The sequence below is a fragment of the Bos mutus genome, chromosome 16, assembly GCF_027580195.1.
Source record: "Bos mutus isolate GX-2022 chromosome 16, NWIPB_WYAK_1.1, whole genome shotgun sequence".
Taxonomy (NCBI): domain Eukaryota; kingdom Metazoa; phylum Chordata; class Mammalia; order Artiodactyla; family Bovidae; genus Bos; species Bos mutus.
Window position 1 is genome coordinate 49091064 of NC_091632.1, and position 23050 is coordinate 49114113.

The 23050-nt window shown below is 37.5% G+C and overlaps 1 protein-coding gene across 2 annotated transcripts in view; it reads left to right on the forward strand.

Moving 5' to 3' along the window:
* The window catches only part of NME7 (NME/NM23 family member 7), a 245214-nt gene that overhangs the window by 24331 nt on the left and 197833 nt on the right, over positions 1-23050 (forward strand). For both annotated transcript variants that reach the window (XM_070385323.1, XM_005902373.2), the window contains exons 2-3: positions 19220-19327; positions 20646-20812. In XM_070385323.1, coding sequence (XP_070241424.1) covers positions 19220-19327; positions 20646-20812 — 275 coding nt within the window. The remainder of the gene's footprint in view (positions 1-19219; positions 19328-20645; positions 20813-23050) is intronic.

Genomic DNA, 23050 nt, shown 5'->3' on the forward strand with positions numbered 1-23050 from the left:
CTGCTGTCCAGTTAAGAAGAGAACTAGTAGTTTAAAACTTTAGCCAAAATTTCCTAGTTCCCTACAGTTAACTAAAGTATTTTTTAAAATAGTAATGAGAATGTTTTGTTAAACTTGTATTGATTAACAGACCATGGCTGTATTGTGAGATGCCATGGGAAATGAGGGAAGCGCAAAAGTTCACTCTTAATTCTTGCGCAAGTGGGAAAATGTAATGAGAACTATGGTAACAAAACTTGCAGCAATTTGATACATTTAAAAAAAATTGCCAAGGACTTCATTGTTTGCTGGAAGAGATAAAACTTCTAAGTGGCATTGAGTTATGATCCATAAGTTCAAATAATTTGTACAATAAATATTTAAATAATGCACATTTTAAATTTGGTGTTTAGCTTTTAAGGGGATTCCCTGGCAGCTCAGATGCAATTCAGGAGACCCAAGTTGGATACCTGGGTCGGGAAGATCCCCTGGAGAAGGAAGTGGCAACCCACTCCAATATTCTTCCGTGGAAAATCCCATGGACAGAGGAGCCTGGTGGGCTACAGTCCATAGGGTCACAGAGAGTCGGACATGACTGAATGACTTTCTTTCTTTTCTTTAGCTATTAAACTAGTTCTGCAGAAGTGATAATTCTTGTTAGCTAGAATGTAATTATTTAGACCTAGTGAAGTGTCATATGGCACTTTCACTGGACTCTGTTTCAGATAATTTATTTCAGAAACACTGATTCTTTTTTGCTTCATCTTTCTATGAGAACTTTAAGCAGTTTGATTATTTGTGCCACGCAGCCCAGGCCCCATAGCATCATGGGTTGTTCACTTATAACCTTACTGAACCTTAGAGTTGTAATTTCCTCCTCATTTTGAGCTACTACTCTGTCTGTGCATGGATGAGTCAGTAGCCAGTGTGAATGTATGATTGTTTCCCCTTTCTAGTCGGTTTTCAGTTCAGCACATTTATTTTAATGACTGATATATTGCTTGGTTTCAGTAAGGAAAACCATTTTTTTGTCTTTTTGAGGGTGGTGAGCCTGAGAGTGAAGGGAGCATGGGAGGTAATAACGGTGTTTTTCAAAGATTTTTGGCTATATTTGTTAAGTTGTAAAGTCAGCTTCTGCACAACAAAGGAAACTATAAGCAAGGTGAAAAGACAGCCTTCAGAATGGGAGAAAATAATAGCAAATGAAGCAACTGACAAACAACTAATCTCAAAAATATACAAGCAACTCCTACAGCTCAATTCCAGAAAAATAAATGACCCAATCAAAAAATGGGCCAAAGAACTAAATAGACATTTCTCCAAAGAAGACATACAGATGGCTAACAAACACATGAAAAGATGCTCAACATCACTCATTATCAGAGAAATGCAAATCAAAACCACTGTGAGGTACCATTTCACACCAGTCAGAATGGCTGCGATCCAAAAGTCTATAAGCAATAAATGCTGGAGAGGATGTGGAGAAAAGGGAACCCTCTTACACTGTTGGTGGGAATGCAAACTAGTACAGCCACTATGGAGAACAGTGTGGAGATTCCTTAAAAAACTGGAAATAGAACTGCCTTATGATCCAGCAATCCCACTGCTGGGCATACACACTGAGGAAACCAGAAGGGAAAGAGACACGTGTACCCCAATGTTCATTGCAGCACTGTTTATAATAGCCAGGACATGGAAGCAACCTAGATGTCCATCAGCAGATGAATGGATAAGAAAGCAGTGGTACATATACACAATGGAGTATTACTCAGCCATTAAAAAGAATACATTTGAATCAGTTCTAATGAGGTGGATGAAACTGGAGCCTATTATACAGAGTGAAGTAAGCCAGAAAGAAAAACACCAATACAGTATACTAATGCATATATATGGAATTTAGAAAGATGATAACAATAACCCTGTATACAAGACAGCAAAAGAGACACTGATGTATAGAACAGTCTTTTGGACTCTGTGGGAGAGGGAGAGGGTGGGATGATTTGGTAGAATGGCATTGAAATACGTATAATATCATATATGGAATGAGTCACCAGTCCAGGTTCGATGCACGATACTGGATGCTTGGGGCTGCTGCACTGGGATGACCCAGAGGGATGGTATGGGGAGGGAGGAGGGAGGAGGGTTCAGGATGGGGAACACATGTATACCTGTGGCAGATTCATTTCGATTGTAAAGTTTTAAATAAATAAATAAATAAATAAAGTCAGTTTAGTGGGACTCCATTAATGTGTTAAAAAAAAAAAAAAGACTGGAGTAAGAAATAGCTTAGTAAGTTGAAAAGAATGGCTCTTTATATATGTATAACTGAATCACTTTGCTATACACCCAAAACTAACACAGCACTGTTAATCAACCATACTCAATATAAAATAAAAGTTAAATAAAATAAAAAGAAAAGAAAAAATGTCTTAGTACACAGTGTATAGTAAGGATAAATATTGCTCTGTGACATTTATCAGTAACATATTTACATGTGTTAATATGTGTATATTGGGTCATAATCTGAAGTTATTACTGTAGTAGTCAAAAATATGAAAGCCACTAGTGTAATGGGATTTTAACGTATGGAAAAAATTATATTGTATAATAATAAGTAATTTTTCCTGTATTACATATACTTTCTATGATTTTTAAAAAATAACTTTAATAACTGTGCTTTTCTCATTTAGACTCTAAAGTCGTTCAACAGTCTTATTTATTCAACTTTGTAAACATTTTCTACTCCTATCCTCTTTGCCCAATATACTATTTTGTTCTTCGATGAGTCTCAATTAGTATTTCTCTCTTAACAATGACCCTTTGCAGTTCTGTAATTGTAAAATACATAAGTAGCGGCCATTTAAAAATCTTATCTTTCACAATTTCAGAAACTAGATGTACAGTATTGTGTTTCAGACATATAGTGGATGCTTGGTACCTAATATCTTTATGTTTCAAAAGATGCATTTCTTTGAATAACTGAAGTTATTTGGGATAGTCTTCAGTTACTGTTTTGGGGTAGAAGACACCAAAGTATTGTTCTTCGAGATGCATTCCTGAATAACTGTTAGTTCTCCACTATCAAATTGTATAACTAGCAAAGTTACCCCTCAAAATAGTGGAGGTGAGATAAAGACATTTCCAGACAAGCATCTTCTGTGTCTCTGAATCCACACCACTACATCCGATCACTGTTGCACTGCAGTATTTTCTCTTCTATTGTGTTTTTCTGTTCCATGAACTGATTTTCATTCCCTTGGAGTCTTGTGTTGACCTCAAGTAACTCCTTCTCCATGATCTCCTATAACACATTTTAAATACAACTGCCAGAAACATTTGAGAGGCCTCAGTAACCTTGACAGAATCCTTCTGTAACTTGGAATGCCTCCTGTTTTTCCTTGGATTGAGGCCAGAGTTTTCATTGTAGTCATCTCCTCTGATTTATTATTGCAGCCCACTTTTGTGTTCAGATGTGCCTTTTAGACAGACTACCTTCCTCACTGCCTCCCATCTCTGCTGCTCTTCTGGCTGATCCAGAACTCCTGATTTTGTTATATGTCTTGATTCAGTGCTTTCAATATCTGAAAATAAGCATCAATTTTTTGGCATCAGACAAACCTTTGAATTCCAGCACTGGCTCTGACTAGCAGTTTGCTCTCTATCAGTTCAGTTCAGTTCAGTTCAGTCGCTCAGTCGTATCCAACTTTTTGTGACCCCGTGAATTGAGGCATGCCAGGGTTCCCTGTCTATCACCAACTCCCAGAGTTCACTCAAACTCACGTCCAACGAGTCGGTGATGCCATCCAGCCATCTCATCCTCTGTCATCCCCTTCTCCTCCTGCCCCCAATCCCTCCCAGCATCAGAGTCTTTTCCAATGAGTCAACTCTTCACATGAGGTGGCCAAAGTATTGGAGTTTCAGCTTTAGCATCAGTCCTTCCAATGAACACCCAGGACTGATCTCCTTTAGAATGGACTGGTTGGATCTCCTTGCAGTCCAAGGGTCTTCTCCAACACCACAGTTCAAAAGCATCAATTCTTTGGCACTCAGCTTTCTTCACAGTCTGACTCTTACATCCATACATGACCACTGGAAAAACCATAGCCTTGACTAGACAGACCTTTGTTGGCAAAGTAATGTCTCTGCTTTTGAATATGCTATCTAGGTTGGTCATAACTTTCCTTCTAAGGAGTAAGTGTCTTTTAATTTCATGGCTGCAATCACCATCTGCAGTGATTTTGGAGCCCCAAAAAATAAAGTCTGACACTGTTTCCACTGTTTTCCCATCTATTTCCCATGAAGTGATGGGACCAGATGCCAAAAAGAGTCATAAGTACAAGTAATCAAAGGTAAACAGTGGATCCCCCTGATTTATGCAAGATAATGATTGTTGGTACCCTAAAAAAAAACCAATACAATAATGGCACCATCTTCCTTCCTTCCTTTTCTTCTTTGTAAGCATTTTAAGTGTTTAAAGGTGGTGATATTTGTGTTGGTATGTACTGGGCTGATACCTTATTTTTCCAGTATCCCCTTGAGGCCTTATGAGAATAAAGAAAGGGTCCCTGGAAGAATAACATACTTGTTAAGGAGCTCTACCCCAGTGGAGCAATTTAAAATCAGAACTGCTCTTCAGAAACCTTGTAGTTTATTTGTAAAAAGCAGTAAAGATAATTTTGTACTATTTTCATGTATTATTCAGAAATATTCATCTTCACTTAATATACACTTAAATGCATATATACCCATGAACTCATAAACCCAAATGCTTATGTATGGGGGAAGAACATTTCTATCCATATTAATATTTTATTGTTTCTTCTGAATTTATAATTGATGTGGGATCAGATAATGAGTGTGATTTTCTTTTTCAAATGAAAGAAAGCCTGCCTTTGTCCCAGGCTTTGCTATCAGGAGTAAAAAATTATGTGAAAAGTTGCCTTAAGTAGACATTTTATTTCACTGTTGAACTATAAAATGAAGATTTAGATAACTTATTTGAAAATAATTTTCTGTGCTTTATTTTATTTTATTTTATTTTTGTGTGCTTTATTTTAGATACCAGAGAAGCCTTGGACTGGCATGCTTTCTTATAAGTACCTATTTCTCTCTTTTAAGTAAAATATAGAACATCTCTTCTTTGCTTTGTGGAATTGGAGGGAGAGTCTTCAGATTTTACTCCTATCTCATAAACATTCATGTAGCTCCTTAGATTTCTTCTTGGTCTTGGTAACTGGGCACATAGTTAATTTTGAATCTTAGAGTAGTTCAATGGTAAGATATGACACCTGCTCCTTTGAACATACAGTTTGCTAGTAAGTATAATGTCTATTATGACTTTATATATTATATTAGCTATAGAATGTGAATGTTTTCTTATGATTTTCTATTATCTCAGGGTTTCCATGCCAAACCAAGGCACATTATTTATGTTTTTATATCTACAAATTGCAGCAGTAATTTTGCATTTATTCATGTAATTTGTGATTTTTTTCCAGTGGTACCTTTCCTTTGAGAAGTTTGAGTTATAATACTAATGATTAACATGTAAGAGATGACATCATAAAATTTAAGAAGAAAATTGGTACTCGATTTAGTATTGATAAAAACAGAGCCATAATTTTGTCTGAGCTCCTTAAAAGGCAAAAATTTATACTGACTCTGATTTGCTACATGCCCTTTGTAAAAAATTAACTTATTGCAGAAATAGCTATATATGTTCAGTAGCTCTTCTTTTCATAATAAAATTTTAGTCACATTCATAGTTTTCTCTTTGTCACAAACTTCTTCCTTCCCACTGATTTTTTTTCTTCTGCAAAAACCTTTAAAAAACTATTTACTAGGATTTGTTCCTTTGCAGGCTGCAGTGTCACTAATTCAAAGAGCCCCTTCTTGAATATCAGAGAAAGGCCAGTGAAGAAATACTTGTGTGCAGTGTAGCTCACAAGTCACAGGTGTCCCAAGCCACCATCACTGCAATAAGACCTAAGTAACAGAAATCCTAGGGCTTTGTATACACTAGTCATCTAATCCACATAACTACTCTCTAAGGAAAGTACTATTACTGTTCCCATGTTGCAGGGAGTGTACCTGAAGCTCAAGAGGTTTATCTTGTCTGTGTCACCAACCCCAGGTCTGTCTGACTCTAGAGCCTGTGTTCTTAGCTATCCTGAAGTGTTTTCCATCTGACCCCAAAAGAAAGCTCTTCAGTTTCCTGGATTTTCTTTTCAAGCAACACAGCTCAGAGCCACGTCATTTGCTGAAGCTACTACCAGCAAGAGTGTTGGAGAAGACTCTTGAGAGTCCCTTGGACTGCAAGAAGGTAAAATCAGTCAATCCTAAAGGAAATCAACCCTGAATATTCATTGGAAGGACTGATGCTGAAGTTGAAGCTCCAAAACTTTGGCCACCTGTTGTGAAGAGCTGACTCATTGAAAAAGACTCTGATGCTGGGAAAGGTTGAAGGCAGGAGGAGAAGCGGACGACAGAGGATGAGGTGGTTGGATGGCACCACCGACTCAATGGACATGGGTTTGAGCAAACTCCAGGAGATGGTGAAGGACAGGGAAGGCTGGCGTGCTGCAGTCCATGAGGTCGCAAAGAGGTGGATATGACTGAGCAGCTGAATGACCTGCACTGAGCAATACTGGTAGTGCCAGGTCCAGTCAGTATTTGTTGATTGACTGCTATAGTGTCATCAGAAATGGAATGTTTTTTTTTAAATTGAAGTATAATAGATTTATAATAACAATACTGTGTTAGTTTCAGGTGTACAGCAAAGAATGCATACATACATATATTTTCATATTTATTCCCTGTGCTACATAGGAAATCCTTGTTGTTTATCTGTTTTATATATAGTAATGTATATCTGTTAATTTCCTACTTCTCATTTATCCCTTGCCCGCCTCCCTATTTGGTAATCATTTGTTTTCTTTGTATGTTTCTGTTTTGCAAATAGATACATTTGTATTATTTTTTAGATTCCACAGATTAGTGATATCATAGTATTTGCCTTTGTTTAACTTACTTCACTTAGTATAATAGGTCCATCCACGTTGTTACCAATGGCAATATTTCTGGAATGGTTTTTTCTGACCAGTAATATTGAAGTGTGGGATTCCCTCGTGGCTCAGTCAGTAAAGAATCTGCCTGCAATGCAGGAGACCTGGGTTTGATTCCTGGGTGGGAAAGATCCCCTGGAGAAAGAAATGGCAACCCACTCTGCTATTCCTGCCTGGCGAATCCCATGGACAGAAGAGCCTGGTGGGCTACAGTCCATGGGGTGCAAGAATCAGACACAAGTTAGTGACTAAGCCACTACCAACCACCAATATTGAAGTGTATGAGGCAAAAGTACAATTATATTTTTGGCACAAGCTTAATAAACTTACTCTTGAACTAAGGGATTTTTAAAAGCACATCACATCAGATCAGTGGCTCAGTTGTGTCCGACTCTTTGCGACCCCGTGAATCGCAGCACGCCAGGCCTCCCTGTCCATCACCAGCTCCCAGAGTTCACTCAGACTCACGTCCATCGAGTCAGTGATGCCATCCAGCCATCTCATCCTCTGTTGTCCCCTTCTCCTCTTGCTCCCAATCCCTCCCAGCATCAGAGTCTTTTCCAACGAGTCAACTCTTCACATGAGATAGCCAAAGTACTGGAGTTTCAGCTTTAGCATCATTCCTTCCAAAGAAATCCCAGGGCTGATCTCTTTCAGAATGGACTGGTTGGAGGTCCTTGCAGTCCAAGAGACTCTCAAGAGTCTTCTCCAACACCACAGTTCAAAAGCATCAATTCTTCGGCGCTCAGCCTTCTTCACAGTCCAACTCTCACATCCATACATGACCACGGGAAAAACCATAGCCCTTGACTAGACGAACCTTTGTTGGCAAAGTAATGTCTCTGCTTTTGAATATGCTATCTAGGTTGGTCATAACTTTCCTTCCAAGGAGTAAGCGCCTTTTAATTTCATGGCTGCAGTCACCATCTGTAGTGATTTTGGAGCCCAGAAAAATAAAGTCTGACACTGTTTCCACTGTTTCCCCATCTATTTCCCATGAAGTGATGGGACCGGATGCCATGATCTTTGTTTTCTGAATGTTGAGCTTTAAGCCAGCTTTTTCACTCTCCACTTTCACTTTCATCAAGAGGCTTTTTAGTTCCTCTTCCCTTTCTGCCATAAGGGTGGTGTCATCTGCATATCTGAGGTTATTGATATTTTTCCTGGCAATCTTGATTCCAGCTTGTGTTTCTTCCAGTCCAGCGTTTCTCATGATGTACTCTGCGTATAAATTAAGTAAACAGGGTAACAGTATACAGCCTTGACGAACTCCTTTTCCTATTTGGAACCAGTCTGTTGTTCCATGTCCAGTTCTAACTGTTGCTTCCTGACCTGCATACAGGTTTCTCAAGAGGCAGGTCAGGTGGTCTGGTATTCCCACCTCTTTCAGAATTTCCCACAGTTTATTGTGATCCACACAAAGGCTTTGGCATAGTCAATAAAGCAGAAATAGATGTTTTTCTGGAACTCTCTTGCTTTTGTCATGATCCAGCGGATGTTGGCAATTTGATCTCTGGTTCCTCTGCCTTTTCTAAAACCAGCTTGAACATCAGGAAGTTCACGGTTCACATATTGCTGAAGCCTGGCTTCACACTAGCGTGTGAGATGAGTGCAATTGTGTGGTAGTTTGAGCATTCTTTGGCATTGCCTTTCTTTGGGATTGGAATGAAAACTGACCTTTTCCAGTCCTGTGGCCACTGCTGAGTTTTCCAAATTTGCTGGCATATTGAGTACAGCACTTTCACAGCATCATCTTTCAGGATTTGGAGTAGCTCAACTGGAATTCCATCACCTCCACTAGCTTTGTTCCTAGTGATGCTTTCTAAGGCCCACTTGACTTCACATTCCAGGATGTCTGGCTCTAGGTGAGTGATCACACCATCATGATTATCTGGGTCATGAAGATCTTTTTTGTACAGTTCTTCTGTGTATTCTTTCCATCTCTTCCTAAAAGCACATATGCATGGAAAACATTGTTAGTTTCACATGATCCATTTAGGGCTGAGCCTTCCTTCAAGCAGTGACAGAGAGGTGTGGTATAATTTGATTTTCCAAAGGCTTGTAATTGTTTAGTCACTAAGTCCTGTCCAACTCTTTGCGACCCCGTGGCCTGTAGCTTGCCAGGCTCCTATGTCCATGGGATTCTCCAGGCCAGAATACTGGAGTGGGTTGCCATTTTCTTCTCCAGGGGATCTTCTTGACCCAGGGATTGAACCACACCTCCTACTTGAGAGGCTGGTTCTTTACCACTGAGCCACCTGGAAGCCCCTCCAAAGGCTTAGTTGACCTTCAAATGTCACATCACCTGGAATTGCAGCATTGGTTGAAATTCCCTAAAATCAGCTATTTCAATCTTACAAATTATGTGAATTTTATATTCTACTTAGTAATGTATGTTTAATGCAATGTGAAAATGTTTATATTATCATTGATGAAGACTAATTTTTAGGAAGGCCTGAATGCTCACTCACTCTTTGATATATATACCATTCAAAATGAATGACTAGACACAAAGCTTATATCCTTCACAAAATTAACTCAAAATGGATCACAGACCTAAATATATTAATAAATTACAAAGCTGTAAACTCCACTGCAAGCACAAAGAAAGCATAGTAGTTAATTTCATTTAGAGTTGAGTTGGCCAAATGGTGCAATGGAAAGAACTGTTAGGAGTGTGATTGAAATGACAAATCAAGGAATCTGCAATGGATAAGGAAGGAAGTGAAAGAAAGGGAGGCTGGTGCTTTAGGAATATGTGAAAGTACTTTTGCATTGGAAAGCCTGATAATGAGGACATAACTAACTGTGAGTACAGGAGATATGGGCAGTGAAGAGAATGCTCCAATCCCTGAATTTGGTGGAAGAAAACGTTCAGGTAATAACAAAGGCCAGAATGAGGCTAACTCATCTATGTTAATCCTGTCCTTTCTTCCAGCATTTATGCAAATTCATTCATTACCATACTTTAATCAACATATGTATGTTTTTAAAATTGTACCTGTTTTATAAAAGAACATAATTATTTCTACTGTTGATAACCTTTTTTTTAAAAAAAGGAATTGAGAGAAGGAAAAATGTTTTCAAAATTAATGGAAGAAACTTACCTAAGTAATCAGCATGTACATGGTATAATCCTACTATTTTAAAAAAATGACTGCACTGGGAGATGATTCATTCCAGAATGTCATTTGAATAGACAGGAATTTTCATATGGTGCATTTTAAAATGACATTTTCCTTTTTTAGAAGGCGTTACAAAATAAGTTTAGAAAAATAATCTAAGGTTTTTCAACATTTAAAAAATGCATACCGTCAAAGGGAAATTAAAAATAAAAGTTGTAAAGTGCTTTACAGCACATTCTGATGAGTAGTTATATAAACAGTTAAAAATGGGTTTTGAGTAAGATGAGAGAAAAATTAAATGACCTACTTAACTGAGTTATTGTAATGTAGTAGAATAGTGAATTTAGAGCCAGGAGTTCTAGTTCTAAGTTCTTACAAATAAGAGTAACACAATAGATTCTTTTCCTTCTTTTTTGTTAAAAAGGTATTTGTGTGATTGATTGGCTATTCTCTGCTAGATAATAAGGTCTATGAAGGCAAGGTTGATGGTTGTTTCTAATCATCATTGTCATGTCATATCCTAGTACCTAGCATAGTATACAGAAGGTGGTAAGTGCTCAATCTGTTGAATGCGTGAATTGATGGATGGAAATCAGATGACATAATAAGGTGTAGTGGCCTTGCCTTCTCCTTTTCAGCATGTAAGTGGTGAGGCCTATGCTGAAATTGTGGTAAATTTGTATTTGTTGTTTAGTTGCTAAGTTGTGTCTGACCCTTTGCAATCCTATGGACTGCAGCATGCCAGGCTTCCTTGTCCTTCAGTATCTCCAGGAGTTTGCTCAAACTCATTGAGTCCATTGAGTTGGTGACGCCATCCCCTTTTCCTCCTGCCTTCAGTCTTTCCAAGCCTCAGGGGCTTTTCCACTGAGTTGGCTCTTCACATCAGGTGGCTAAAGTATTGGAGCTTCAACTTCAGCATCAGTCCTTCCAATGAATATTCAGGGTTGATTTCCTTTAGAATTGACTGGTTTTGTTGCAGGAAGACTGACCCCTTCCAGGGCCTGAAACTGGGCTCTTATCTAACACTCGGAAATGAATTGTCAGAGGAGACACATGTGCTGACAAAGCAAGAGATTTTATTGGGAAAGGGCACCCGGGTGGAGAGCAGTAGGGTAAGGGAACCCAGGAGAACCTTTCCCAATAAAATCTCTTGCTTTGTCAGCACATGTGTCTCCTAGGACAATTCATTTCCGAGTGTTGGACAAGAGCCCAGTTTCGGGCCCTAGAAGGGTACGCCTTCCTGCAACAGTTTGATCTCCTTGCAGTTCAAGGGACTCTACACCACAGTTCAAAAGCATCAATTTGGTGCTCAGTTTTCTTTATGGTCCAACTCTCACATTTGTACATGATGACTGGAAAAATCGTAGCTTTGATTATGTGGAACTTTGTCAGCAAAGTGATGTCTCTACTTTTTAATACACTGTCTATGTTTGTCATATAAAGAAAGATATAAATAGGTTGAAGCAAGTCACTTTGACAGTTGTAAGCATTTTATTAATTCAAAAAAAACCTGAAGTACACTGTTTGAACTGCAGACGTGAGATTGAACACACTCTCATACAGCCCTTCAAGTGAATGCTCACTTGCAGAACCCGGTGTCAGTTTCTCCTAAAATCTAAGCTGTAATTTTAAATCTTCTAAGAATTGTAGATGTTGGTAATGCTCTGAGATTAAAAAGTGATCATTTCATCCTGAAATTCTCATCTTTAATTTTGCTAATTTGCTTCTGATCTTTAATCATTCTGATTTATTGACAGTATAAAAAATTGATTGTTTTGTTTGCTGTTGAACATTAGCCAGTGCCTTTTGGCTCTAACAAAAGACCTTTTCAGTTTTCCACATTGTGTAGCAGACCCTTTCACAAATGTGCTCACATTAACTTTTTTTGGAGACTGAGCGTATCGAAGTTAGGAGCTAGTTAGTTATAGATTGTTTAACTCCAGGACCATACTCTAAACACACCACTTGTTTTTATTATGGCTAATGCTTACATTAACTGAAAGTCAAACCAAAATTTTAATATAATATATAGAAACTTCCACATATGACTCTGCTTTGTACTGAGCCCTGTATAACACTAATAGCCTTTTCTTATACAAATCTGAATGATTTTCCTTTTTCTTAGTTCTGAAATCATGGTTTTAGAACTTGTTGCTACCTCTTTCTGAAATGCTTTTGTATTGGGGATTTGTCCTCTTCTACTTTCTCTCTATTCCACTGCTACTTAAGAATGCATTTTGCTTCAAAACATTCCTCTCCCAATTGCATCTATCTTTCTGTTTTATAAGGGGAGAGGAGGGGTAAGTTTAAGATAAAATAAAAAATGCTGTATCCAATTGTCTGCTCACTACAAGTTCTACAATGTAAAATATTTTTAAATGTTCTTATATCTTTTAAAAGAAGATTTTTATAGAAAATTTATTTTTTGGTACTTTTTATATAAAGTTTTTTTAAGCTTTTAATATGTTTTTATATAAAAATACAAAAGAGTAGAAGAAAAGTAAATCTTAAACTTTTAATGTTAATTTTCCCAATCTTTTTTGTATTGTATGCTGCTGCTAAGTCACTTCAGTCGTGTCCGACTCTGTGTGACCCCATAGACGGCAGTCCACCAGGCTCCTCCATCCCTGGGATTCTCCAGGCAAGAACACTGGAGTGGGTTGCCATTTCCTTCTCCAATGCATTAAAGTGAAAAGTGAAAGTGAAGTTGCTCAGTCGTATCAGACCCTCAGCGACCCCATGGACTGCAGCCTTCCAGGCTCCTCCATCCATGGGATTTTCCAGGCAAGAGTACTGGAGTGGGGTGCCATTGCCTATCTGATACATAATTGTTTACATTGATTTTTATAAACCCAGGTTTGATCCCTGGGTTGGGAAGGTCCCCTGGAGAAGGACCTACTCCAATATTCTTGCTTGGGAAATACCATGGACAGAAGAGCCTGGCGGGCTACATACAGCCCATGGGGTCGCAGAGGAGGGCACAACTGAGCGACTGAGCAAGCACACACATGTTCTGAACCTCATTATGTGGGTGTCTGCTTATAACATTTGAAAAGTTTGATGACATCTTGGTGGTTATTTACAAAGTTGGAACAAAGTGTGCTTGAATGCTTTATTGTGTATAAACAATAAAAGTGTTTTATTATGTATAAGTTATATTTGAAATGTTCAGAAGAAGGAAAATGATTAGGCATCTTTAAGGAAAAGTCTTTTTGTGCTAGAGCATAATTTTTAAATATTCTGCATGATGGTATTTCTGACAGAAACGGAAATCTTTGTTGTCCCTGTGATTATCCAGGCAGTGACATTCTCATCTGAAGATCTGACAGAAAACTGGAGGTGTCCCTGTGTGTGACTAAAGTGTTAGTTTCTCCTTCTTGAGTAGGCCCCGGAAGCTCAGTATTATGGAAATATCTGAGTCATAGTGACTGGAGGTTCCAGTTTTAGCTCAGTCATCAACTAGGTCTGTGACTTTATGGGTGTAATATATATTTGCTTGCCTCAGTTTCTTTATCCATAAAATGAAGAATTTGAACACAATGATATTCAGCTCTGACATCAGTGAAAAAAAGGAATTGAGTTCTTTGCTAGATTTGGCTCTACTTAGCTGAAAATAAAATTCTTAAAATTTAAAATGTAAGGTGTTTAGGTGTGTGGGTTGTGGGTGTGTGCTTGTGTGTGTGTGGGTATGTGTGCTCGTGTGTGTGTGGTTATGTATGAGGCAACTAGTTGAAAGGCCAGCCTGAATGGGATGTTAACATGTGTCATTGCTCTCTCCCAAGTCCAGATGTATCACTGTTACATCTCTAGACATCTTTTGACTCTAGGAAATAACCATTTTCTACTGCAAAGGTTAAGGTTAAATCAAATTTGGATATAATTTTTACTTGGCATGATAAATCTTTTTTCATAGAAGAAACAGTACTTGCTTGTTACTTTCTTCTTCTATAATAGAAGTTCCATTATTCATATATAGTTTTTTAACAGTCTCATTGAGGCAAATCACAGTTATAGGTGAAGGAATGAGCTAATTTTTTGAGAGATTATATTTTTTTCTTTGTATGTAGGTGCTATTGTGAAACTGTATATGTCAAGACTTCAAGAGGTTTTGTATAGGTATATATTGTATTTCATTTCTCTTGGGTTTGTATCCAGGAGTGGAATTGCTGGGTCATATATAACTCTGTGTTTAACATTTTGCTGTGCTTAGTTGTGTCCAACTCTTTGAGACCCCATAGACTGTAGCCCACCAGGCTCCTCTGTCCATGGGGATTCTCCAGGCAAGAATACTGGAGTGGGTTGCCATGCCCTCTTCCAGGGGATCTTCCCAACCCGGAGATCAAACCCAGGTCTCCCACATTGCAGGTAGACATTTTGAAGAATTGCCAAATTGTTTTTCAGAGTAACTGCATCATTTTACATTTCTACCAGCAAAATACATGTTTCGTTTTCTCTACATCCTCACGAACATTTGTTATTGTATATCTTTATTATGGCCATTTAGGTGTGTGAGAGGTACTATCTCATTGCAGTTTTGATTTCCATTTCCCTAATAGCTCGTGGTATTGAGCATCTTTTCATAGGTTTATTGGCTCTTTGTGTATCTTCTGATGTCTTCTTTGGGAAAATGTCTACTCAGATCCTTTGTCCATTTTGTAACTGGGTTGTCTTTTATTATTGAGTAGTTAAGATTTTTGGTACATTCTGGATGCTAGACCCTCCCTGATCAGATAACGTAATTTGTGAGTGTTTTCTCCAATTTGGTGGCTTGTCATTTTGCTCCCTTGATGACTTAGAGTGCAGATTATCTGTGTTTTTGCTGTTCTGTTTTTTTTGATCATTTGTGCTTTTGGTGTCTTATCTAAGAAACCATTGCCTAACCCAAAGTCACAAATGTTTCCTTCCAACAGTTTTTCTAGTTTGGCTCTTGGTGTTTAGTCTGTGATCCATTTTGAGTTAATTTTTGTATGTAGACTGAGGTAGGGATACAGTGTCATTTTTTTGGTCTGATACCCAGTGGTCCCTGCACTATTAGTTGAAAGACTGATCTTTCCCCATTTGAATGGTCTTGGTGCCCTTGATGGAAATCAGCTGGTCAGATATGTATGAGCTTGTTTCTGGACTCTCTCCTCTTACATTAACCTGTATCTATTCTATGCCAATAGTATACTGTCTTGATTACTGTAGCTTTGCAGTATGTTTTGAAAATAGAAAATGTGTCTTCCAACTTTGTTTTTCATTTTTGAAACTGTTTTAGCTATGCTGGGTCTCTTGCATTTCCATATGAATGTTATATGGGTTTTAAAATGTAGTTCTATATTTAAGGGTTTTTTTGGTATTTTATGAGGGCACACCTCACTGACTTGATTTCTTAAGATTCTGGAATTGGGATGTAATTGAAATGAGATATTCTGTTAAGTATGTTTGATGTCATAGGGAACAACTTGATTTCCTTATCCTATTTTATAATAATCTGTTCCCTTTCTCCTACATGATTGTTAAATGTTACAAAATTGACCTTGAAATAGAATTATTTAACTTTACATAGATGAGTAGTTAAATACTTCAGTTCACCATAGTTTAGGCCCAGTGAATGAGTACTTCCTTTAACACTGACTTTTGTATCATTTTGTGTAGGTGTGCAGTTTAATGGGACAAAATATGGGTTTTGTCTTCAAACAAAAGTTTGAGTGCTGACTTACTCATTTTTTGTTATGTAACCTTGGACCAGTGTTCAAATTATCTGGGCTTTACTATTCTTGTCCATGAAATAGTATCCCTGGTTCTGTCAACCTACACTGTCTGTCATGAGAATGGAAAGAGATCATGTATGTAAAGAACCTGCTACTTAGTAGGTATTCTAAAAATTATTATTGTTATTGTCATGATTAATAGTTATTATTAGTGTCTTAAAATTTGAATGGCACTGATTTATTAAATATTTTGAGAATTGTTTTCCTGTTGTCTGGGCACTAGGAGATGAAGAAAAGTCATTCTAACAGAACAGAGTGTAAAAAATTGAACAGAATGTCTCCAGTTTGTGTGCCTATTATCTTAAGAGATATTCTCTTCACTGATGTTCATTGGAATTTGAGAAAAGATTGAGTAGCTGATATAGGAGATACTGTTTTTTTGCGTCACATGATTTAAAGAATATTGTCTTCCCCTCACTCTCTTTATATTCTTATTGACCTGCATTCAAGTTCTACTTATTTTATATACCGCAAGACATTATTGTAATTTTATATATGCATTATTTATTTAGATTTACCCACATACTTATATTTCCATTGTTTTTGGAAACAATGGTTTCCTTCTGTTTCTTGAATCATCTTGAACCATTTTCTTTCAGAACTTCAGTGGCAATAAATTTTCTGTTTTTACTTGTCTGAAAATATTTATTTCACCTTCACCTTTTGAAGGGTAATTTTCTTAGTTATAGAATGCTGTGTGCAATTGCTTTTCATTCTTTAATTTCTGATTGATTAAAAAAGTAGATTCTGGTTCTCTGGTGAAATTATTAACCTTTACATATATTTTTCATACTTATTTTGAAAATTTTGTCTGATAACTAGGGTATTCATGGATTTCTTTCTATTATTTCTTTTTTCCTGTTGGTCTTCTTTTTTGGTAGATCGCATAGTTTATCTTTGAAAGCTTGACATTGCATAGGAAAACCTGTATTTCCATTTCTGGAGATTCAGGCAGCTAAAATAGAGGAAGTGTCACTTCAGCATGATTAAGGGCTAAGCGTTGCGTGAATACAAAACTTGTTTCAAATTTTGTTAGTATTAGTTTCCCTTTAGTTTACCCATGCTCCTGGAGTGTGATGTTCCAGGAGCCACAACAGAAAGGCTACTGAAAGCTCCGTTGAGCAAACACAGGCTTGAGCTCCCTTCTCTAAGATTTCATTTTCTCTAGGATCTTTGCCCCTCCAGTTTCGGCTGGTTTGGTAGCCTCAGATTTCAATATCTGTCTACTTATCCCCATGACCTTGTCAAAAATCTCTGCCTCTAGACGGCCTTCCTCTGTCAGCTTCTTGGGCTTCTTCATCTCTTGTCCAGCTTGACTTGAGTCTCAGCACATGTCCTCAGGTAAAAGCAGCATAAAAAGTACTGTGCTCACCTCAGTGAGCTTCCTTTCTTTCTGAATCTTAGATTATCAAATCTGGCTGTCTTAGGTGCTCTCCAATGTCATCAGATAGATCCTTTTTTTTTTTTTTTTTTCTTTTTTTATCCCACTTTTCTGGTTGTTCTTGGAAAGCAGCAGTCATATGCCGTAAGCTGCATTATTAGCCAGAAACAGTACTTCCTCAGTTTACTTTCTTTGTATTAAAGCTGTTTTCTGAATAATGAATCATGAAAAATTCTACCATCTGGTATAGAATTAAAGAGTGTGATTTTGTGGTTAAGGCTGCCTGGATAAATGGAACTACCAAGTCTCACTGGTTTTTCATTTGCCTCACCTTCAATTACATGTCTCATCATTTCTTTTATTTCATAATTTTACCTGTTTTAATGAAGGCAATATTTCAATAATGCTTTTGAACAAATGGATATTTTAATATAGATAGTAAGGTTTTTGATAAACTACTACTATTTAAATTTTGTATTAAAAGGAGAGTATAATACTAGAATACACAATGAAACCTAAATTTTAAGCAGTCATATTAAAAAATAAAAATAAAATGCTGTATTTATAAGGATTAATATGAAAAATAACGAAAGACTTGTATTAAGACAATAGTGTATCTCTTATCTTTTTGTTTCTCTTGACTACTACACATTATTTAAATGTGTCTTTTTGGGTGATTTCGGGAAAAATAAAATAGTGTCTTAAAAAGTGCCTCTATTATAGCTTATGAATATGATCATAAATATAGCTAGACATACTATTATTAGAATTTATAAGTGAATTATGAATATAAAAGAAACTCATCTATATACACTAACCAGAGAATCAGATGCTAAATCTAGAGTTAGTAACAAAACCCTTAGATTCCTTTCTTCCTTCCTCATTTGCTTTTTGTGATGAAGGACCTTTAGGGGCTAAGCTATTATAGCGTGTGATGGGAAATTCTGCCTAATAGTCAAGGAAAGAGGGCCATCTTTGACTTATGTTTCATTGTATACACCTCACAGATCTTCATCTAGAGGGAGCTTAAGTGACCAAAGGGCCTTAGTTCCTGTGCTCTGAAATCTACTTCTGCTTTTGTGTTTAGGACCTGTTTTCCAGGGGTTCCCAGCCCTTGGCTGAGAGAAGCAGAGATACTAAAACAGGCCCACCCATCACCGGAAGTCAGGGAACTCTCTGAGGGCTATCTGGCTTGAGCACTGCCTGATGTCTTGCTGAACCTTCCTTAGACTTTAGAGCAATTCAGGAGGGTTCCCCCCAAACTTCCTTCTCTCTCTCCTTCAACTCAGGGTCAACTCTGTATTGTGGTCTGTCTGCTTTCTCTGGATCCCTCCCTATTTTCTCTGTTAGGAATTTCCATTCAGAATTTCTCCTACAGGAATAAGATTCTTGAATGTTTAATCCTGTCTTGGCATCTTGTCTGCTTCTCGGGGGACCTAGACTAACACATTCTCCCACTATTTCTATAAAAAGATACTATCATGTGAAATTACTAAGGAGAGAAAAGATGCTTGCTATAATCTGAATGACAACAATATTCTAATACTGCTGGAATCTTAAACTTAGAACAATTAGAACTTTATGGAGAGGTACTGAATTATAACAGTTGTCAGATAAGGAGCTCATGTTCTAAAAAAGTGTCAGTTTACCCAGGATGATTGGGTGGCTGTGAAGTATTAAGTTCATAAATCAACTCTGAGATATCAAAGGGTATTTAATAAGAAATTAGAGGAAATATTTCTAAGGATGTGTTGATAGCTGTCATATTGTTGAAAACCAGAATTATTCAGTTATTAATAAGTATTATAATAGCAGATTTGTTCATTGCAAATATTTGGTCATTCTTTCAACTCATAGGATTTTTTCAAGAGGGCTTATATTTTGTATGTTATTGTTAAAATTCTTCTTTCTTTGCAGAATCATAGTGAGAGATTCGTTTTCATCGCAGAGTGGTTTGATCCAAATGCTTCACTATTTCGACGTTATGAGCTTTTATTTTACCCCGGGGATGGATCTGTTGAAATGGTAAACGAGCCTTTCTTTGCTTAAAAGTTGGCAAACCGAGTAAAGGTGGGATTGGGGGAGGAATAGGATTGCCTTTTTTTCTAGTTGTGTCTATGTGAGATGATGAATGTTCATGGAATTTTTGTGGTCATCTCTTCATGATTTATGTGAGTCAAATCATTATGCCATATTCCTTAAACTCATATATTAATCATATCTCAACAAAACTGAAAGAAAAAAATACATTATTATTTGGGAAATCAAAAAATTTGTTGGCATTATAATTCCATTACAAGAAGATACTTTGTACCTTTATTTTTTTAATAGAAATTGTTTTTTCAGTTAGAAAACTGAAGTAGGGTTATTCATGTTTTGTATTAATCAATAGTCAAGTGGTTGTAGATAAAGATTATCACAGTCATAAATGTCAGTATTGTTGAATGCTGTTATCACTACAAAAAGTCAGATTGTAGAAGACTGAGCCAAGAGATCCTGCTTATTTCTTTGTGTCCCTTTCCTGACAGTCCCTTTTGCAGGCTGACCTATCTGGTATTGGGATTTTGTGTAGGCAAGAAAGGAGAAATTTGGCATCTTGGAGGCACTAATTTGCTACCATGATTTGGAAATAAACAAAAATTTCTATTCAGGATTTAAAAGTATCAAATTTGTAATTTTTATGTTATTACTGGATTAGGCTAGGAAATGCATGTTATCAAAGAAATTATTACTTGTACTTGTAGCAAAAATGAAACAACAAAGGTCCGTCTTGTCAAAGCTGTGGTTTTTCCAGTGGTCATGTATGGATGTGAGAGTTGGATTGTGAAGAAAGCTGAGCGCCAAAGAATTGATGCTTTTGAACTGTGGTGTTGGAGAAGACTCTTGAGAGTCCCTTGGACTGCAAGGAGATCCAACCAGTCCATTCTGAAGGAGATCAGTCCTGGGTGTTCATTGGAAGGACTGATGCTAAGGCTGAAACTCCAGTACCTTGGCTACTTCATTCGAAGAGTTGACTCATTGGAAAATACTCTGATGCTGGGAGGGATTGGGGGCAGGAGGAGAAGGGGACAACAGAGGATGAGATGGCTGGATGGCATCACTGACTCAATGGACATGAGTTTGAATGAACTCCGGGAGTTGGTGATGGACAGGGAGGCCTGGCATGCTGTGATTCATGGGGTTGCAAAGAGTCGGTCATGACTGAGCGACTGAACTGAACTGAACTGAACTGATGTAACTTATGTTTAATAATACAGAATTAATAACTTTATTTCTAGTTTATAATAAGGTTAACATTTCCTACTGACAATGATTTGTTTTATTGTATTGTTTTTGATTCCAGCATGATGTAAAGAATCATCGCACCTTTTTAAAGCGGACAAAATATGAAGACCTTCATCTGGAAGATTTATTTATAGGCAACAAAGTGAACATCTTTTCTCGACAACTGGTGCTGCTTGACTATGGAGATCAATACACAGCTCGTCAACTGGGCAGTAAGAAAGAAAAGTAAGAAAATTATTATGTAATCTTTTTTTAAATTCTTAGAACATTATGTCTGTCTTGGTACCAAATTCGAATTTCTTATTTCTATCTTGTGTTTTTTATAGTATAAGTATTTTTCAGTGATCCAATTCAGTGTTAGGACATTTTTAGAATTCTGTGGAGCAGATTCTGTAATTTTTTCCTCACTTAGATAATAAAGTGATACCCATGGTCTTAGACTGTGATTATTTTCTGGAGGGAAAAGTGCAGATCTTTTATATACACCCTCATCATTCTTCTAACTGGGAGCTGAGACTTTAAGTCTTGGTTTATGGGGCAAAAGTAGTGAGTGCCATAAGCTAAATGGAAACTCAGAAGAGAGTATTAATATCTGTTAGCTGTTTTTATATCAGACATTGTGTTAAAATGATTTCTATGCATCATTTGTTTAAGCCCCACAACAACCTAAATACAAAGGCTAATACTATTATTATTAATTCCACTCTGTTAGATGGAGAAGTTGAGGCTTAGAGACGTTAGGTAACTTGCTGAAGATCGCAGAGTAGAGGCAAGATTAAAGTCCAGTGTCTGTATGAATCAGGAATGGGAGGATTTAATCACAGGAGAATGAGTAAGACCTGCAAAATGGTTGTCTTCTTTCTGTCTCAATTCAGATTTTTGTCTCCTGTGGCACCTGGCACATCTCCTCACACATTACAAGCACCTTATCTGTGTTAGGTAAACGAATCATTGAATAACAATTTAAAATTTGTTATCTACTCTTTCCTTTTTTTTATTCCCCCCATTTTCAAATGATGACCATTGATCTAATTGACAAAGATGTTTTTGTATTGCTGACTAAGTCGCTAAGTCTTGTTCAACTCTTTGTGACTCCATGGACTGCAGCATGCCAGGCTCCCTTATCCTTCAGTATCTCCTGGAGTTTGCTCAAACTCATGGCCATTGAGTCAGTGATGCCGTCCAACCATCTCATCCTCTGTCACCCCCTTCTCCTCCTGCCCTCAATCTTTCCCAGCATCAGGTCTTTTTCAGTTAGTTGGCTCTTCGCATCAGGTGGCCAAAGTATTGGATCTTCAGCTTCAGCATCAGTCCTTCCAGTGAATATTCAGGACTGATTTCCTTTAGGATGGACTGGTTTGATCTCCTTGCAGTCCAAAGAACTGCAAGAGTCTTCTCCAGCACCAAAGATTGCTTTTAATATAAATTGTCTCTTTTTGAGTGTATTCATAGATATCTGATAAATACTGACTGATCAATTGAAGATAGAATATTTATTTTAAAAAGAAACAAATGTACAAAAACACTGTGATACAAAGAAATTTAATCCATTTTGGGATCACAACTGCCTCCCCAAAGTCCATTGTATTGTGCCTCAAACAATGAAGTATTCACAGGAGCAGCCCCACAAAATTTATTGAATAAACAGTACATCTTTGAAAATAGTTGTGTCTGGAGGAAGAGCTTCTGGCTGGCTGCTTCCCTGCCTTCTCCTCTCCCTGCCATTGTGTGTTGCTCTTCCTGTGACATGGAAAAAGTATAGCATGGTGTGTCTCTGGTCTTCTTTCTTCATTGTTTGTCAAAGCTACATTTGTCATTCTGACTTTTCCTCAGTTTTGATTTAGAAGAGAGACAAAAACAAGTTGGCATTATAGCTGAAAATTAGGCTATCCAGAAAACATTACTAAAATGACATTGTAAGTTTTAATCTCTGCATTTATGAGTTTGCAGCTTTCTGAGTCTAGCTTGAACTGTATTGAAATGGAATTTTCATTCTTTGGTCATCTTTCCAGGCTCTAGTTTCTGTGGCTTATATTATATGCTCTTAATCTGACTTGAGGGATTCTTTGTATCTGTGGAGTGATTATTGCAGTAGTGAAGAATAGGGATCACTGGTGGAAGTTAAGGCTGCTGCTGCTGTTAAGTCACTTCAGTTGTGTCCGACTCTGTGTGATCCCACAGACGGCAGCCACCAGGCTCCCCTGTCCCTGGGATTCTCCAGGCAAGAACACTGGAGTGGGTTGCCATTTCCTTCTCCAATGCATGAAAGTAAAAAGTGAAAGGGAAGTCGCTCAGTCGTGCCCGACTCTTAGCGACCCCATGGACTGCAGCCTACCAGCCCCTCCATCCATGGGATTTTCCAGGCAAGAGTATTGGAGTGGGGTGCCATTGCCTTCTCCAGAAGTTAAGGCTATCTGTATAAAAAGCTCAAAAAACTATTTAATTCTACAGGAAAAAAAAATC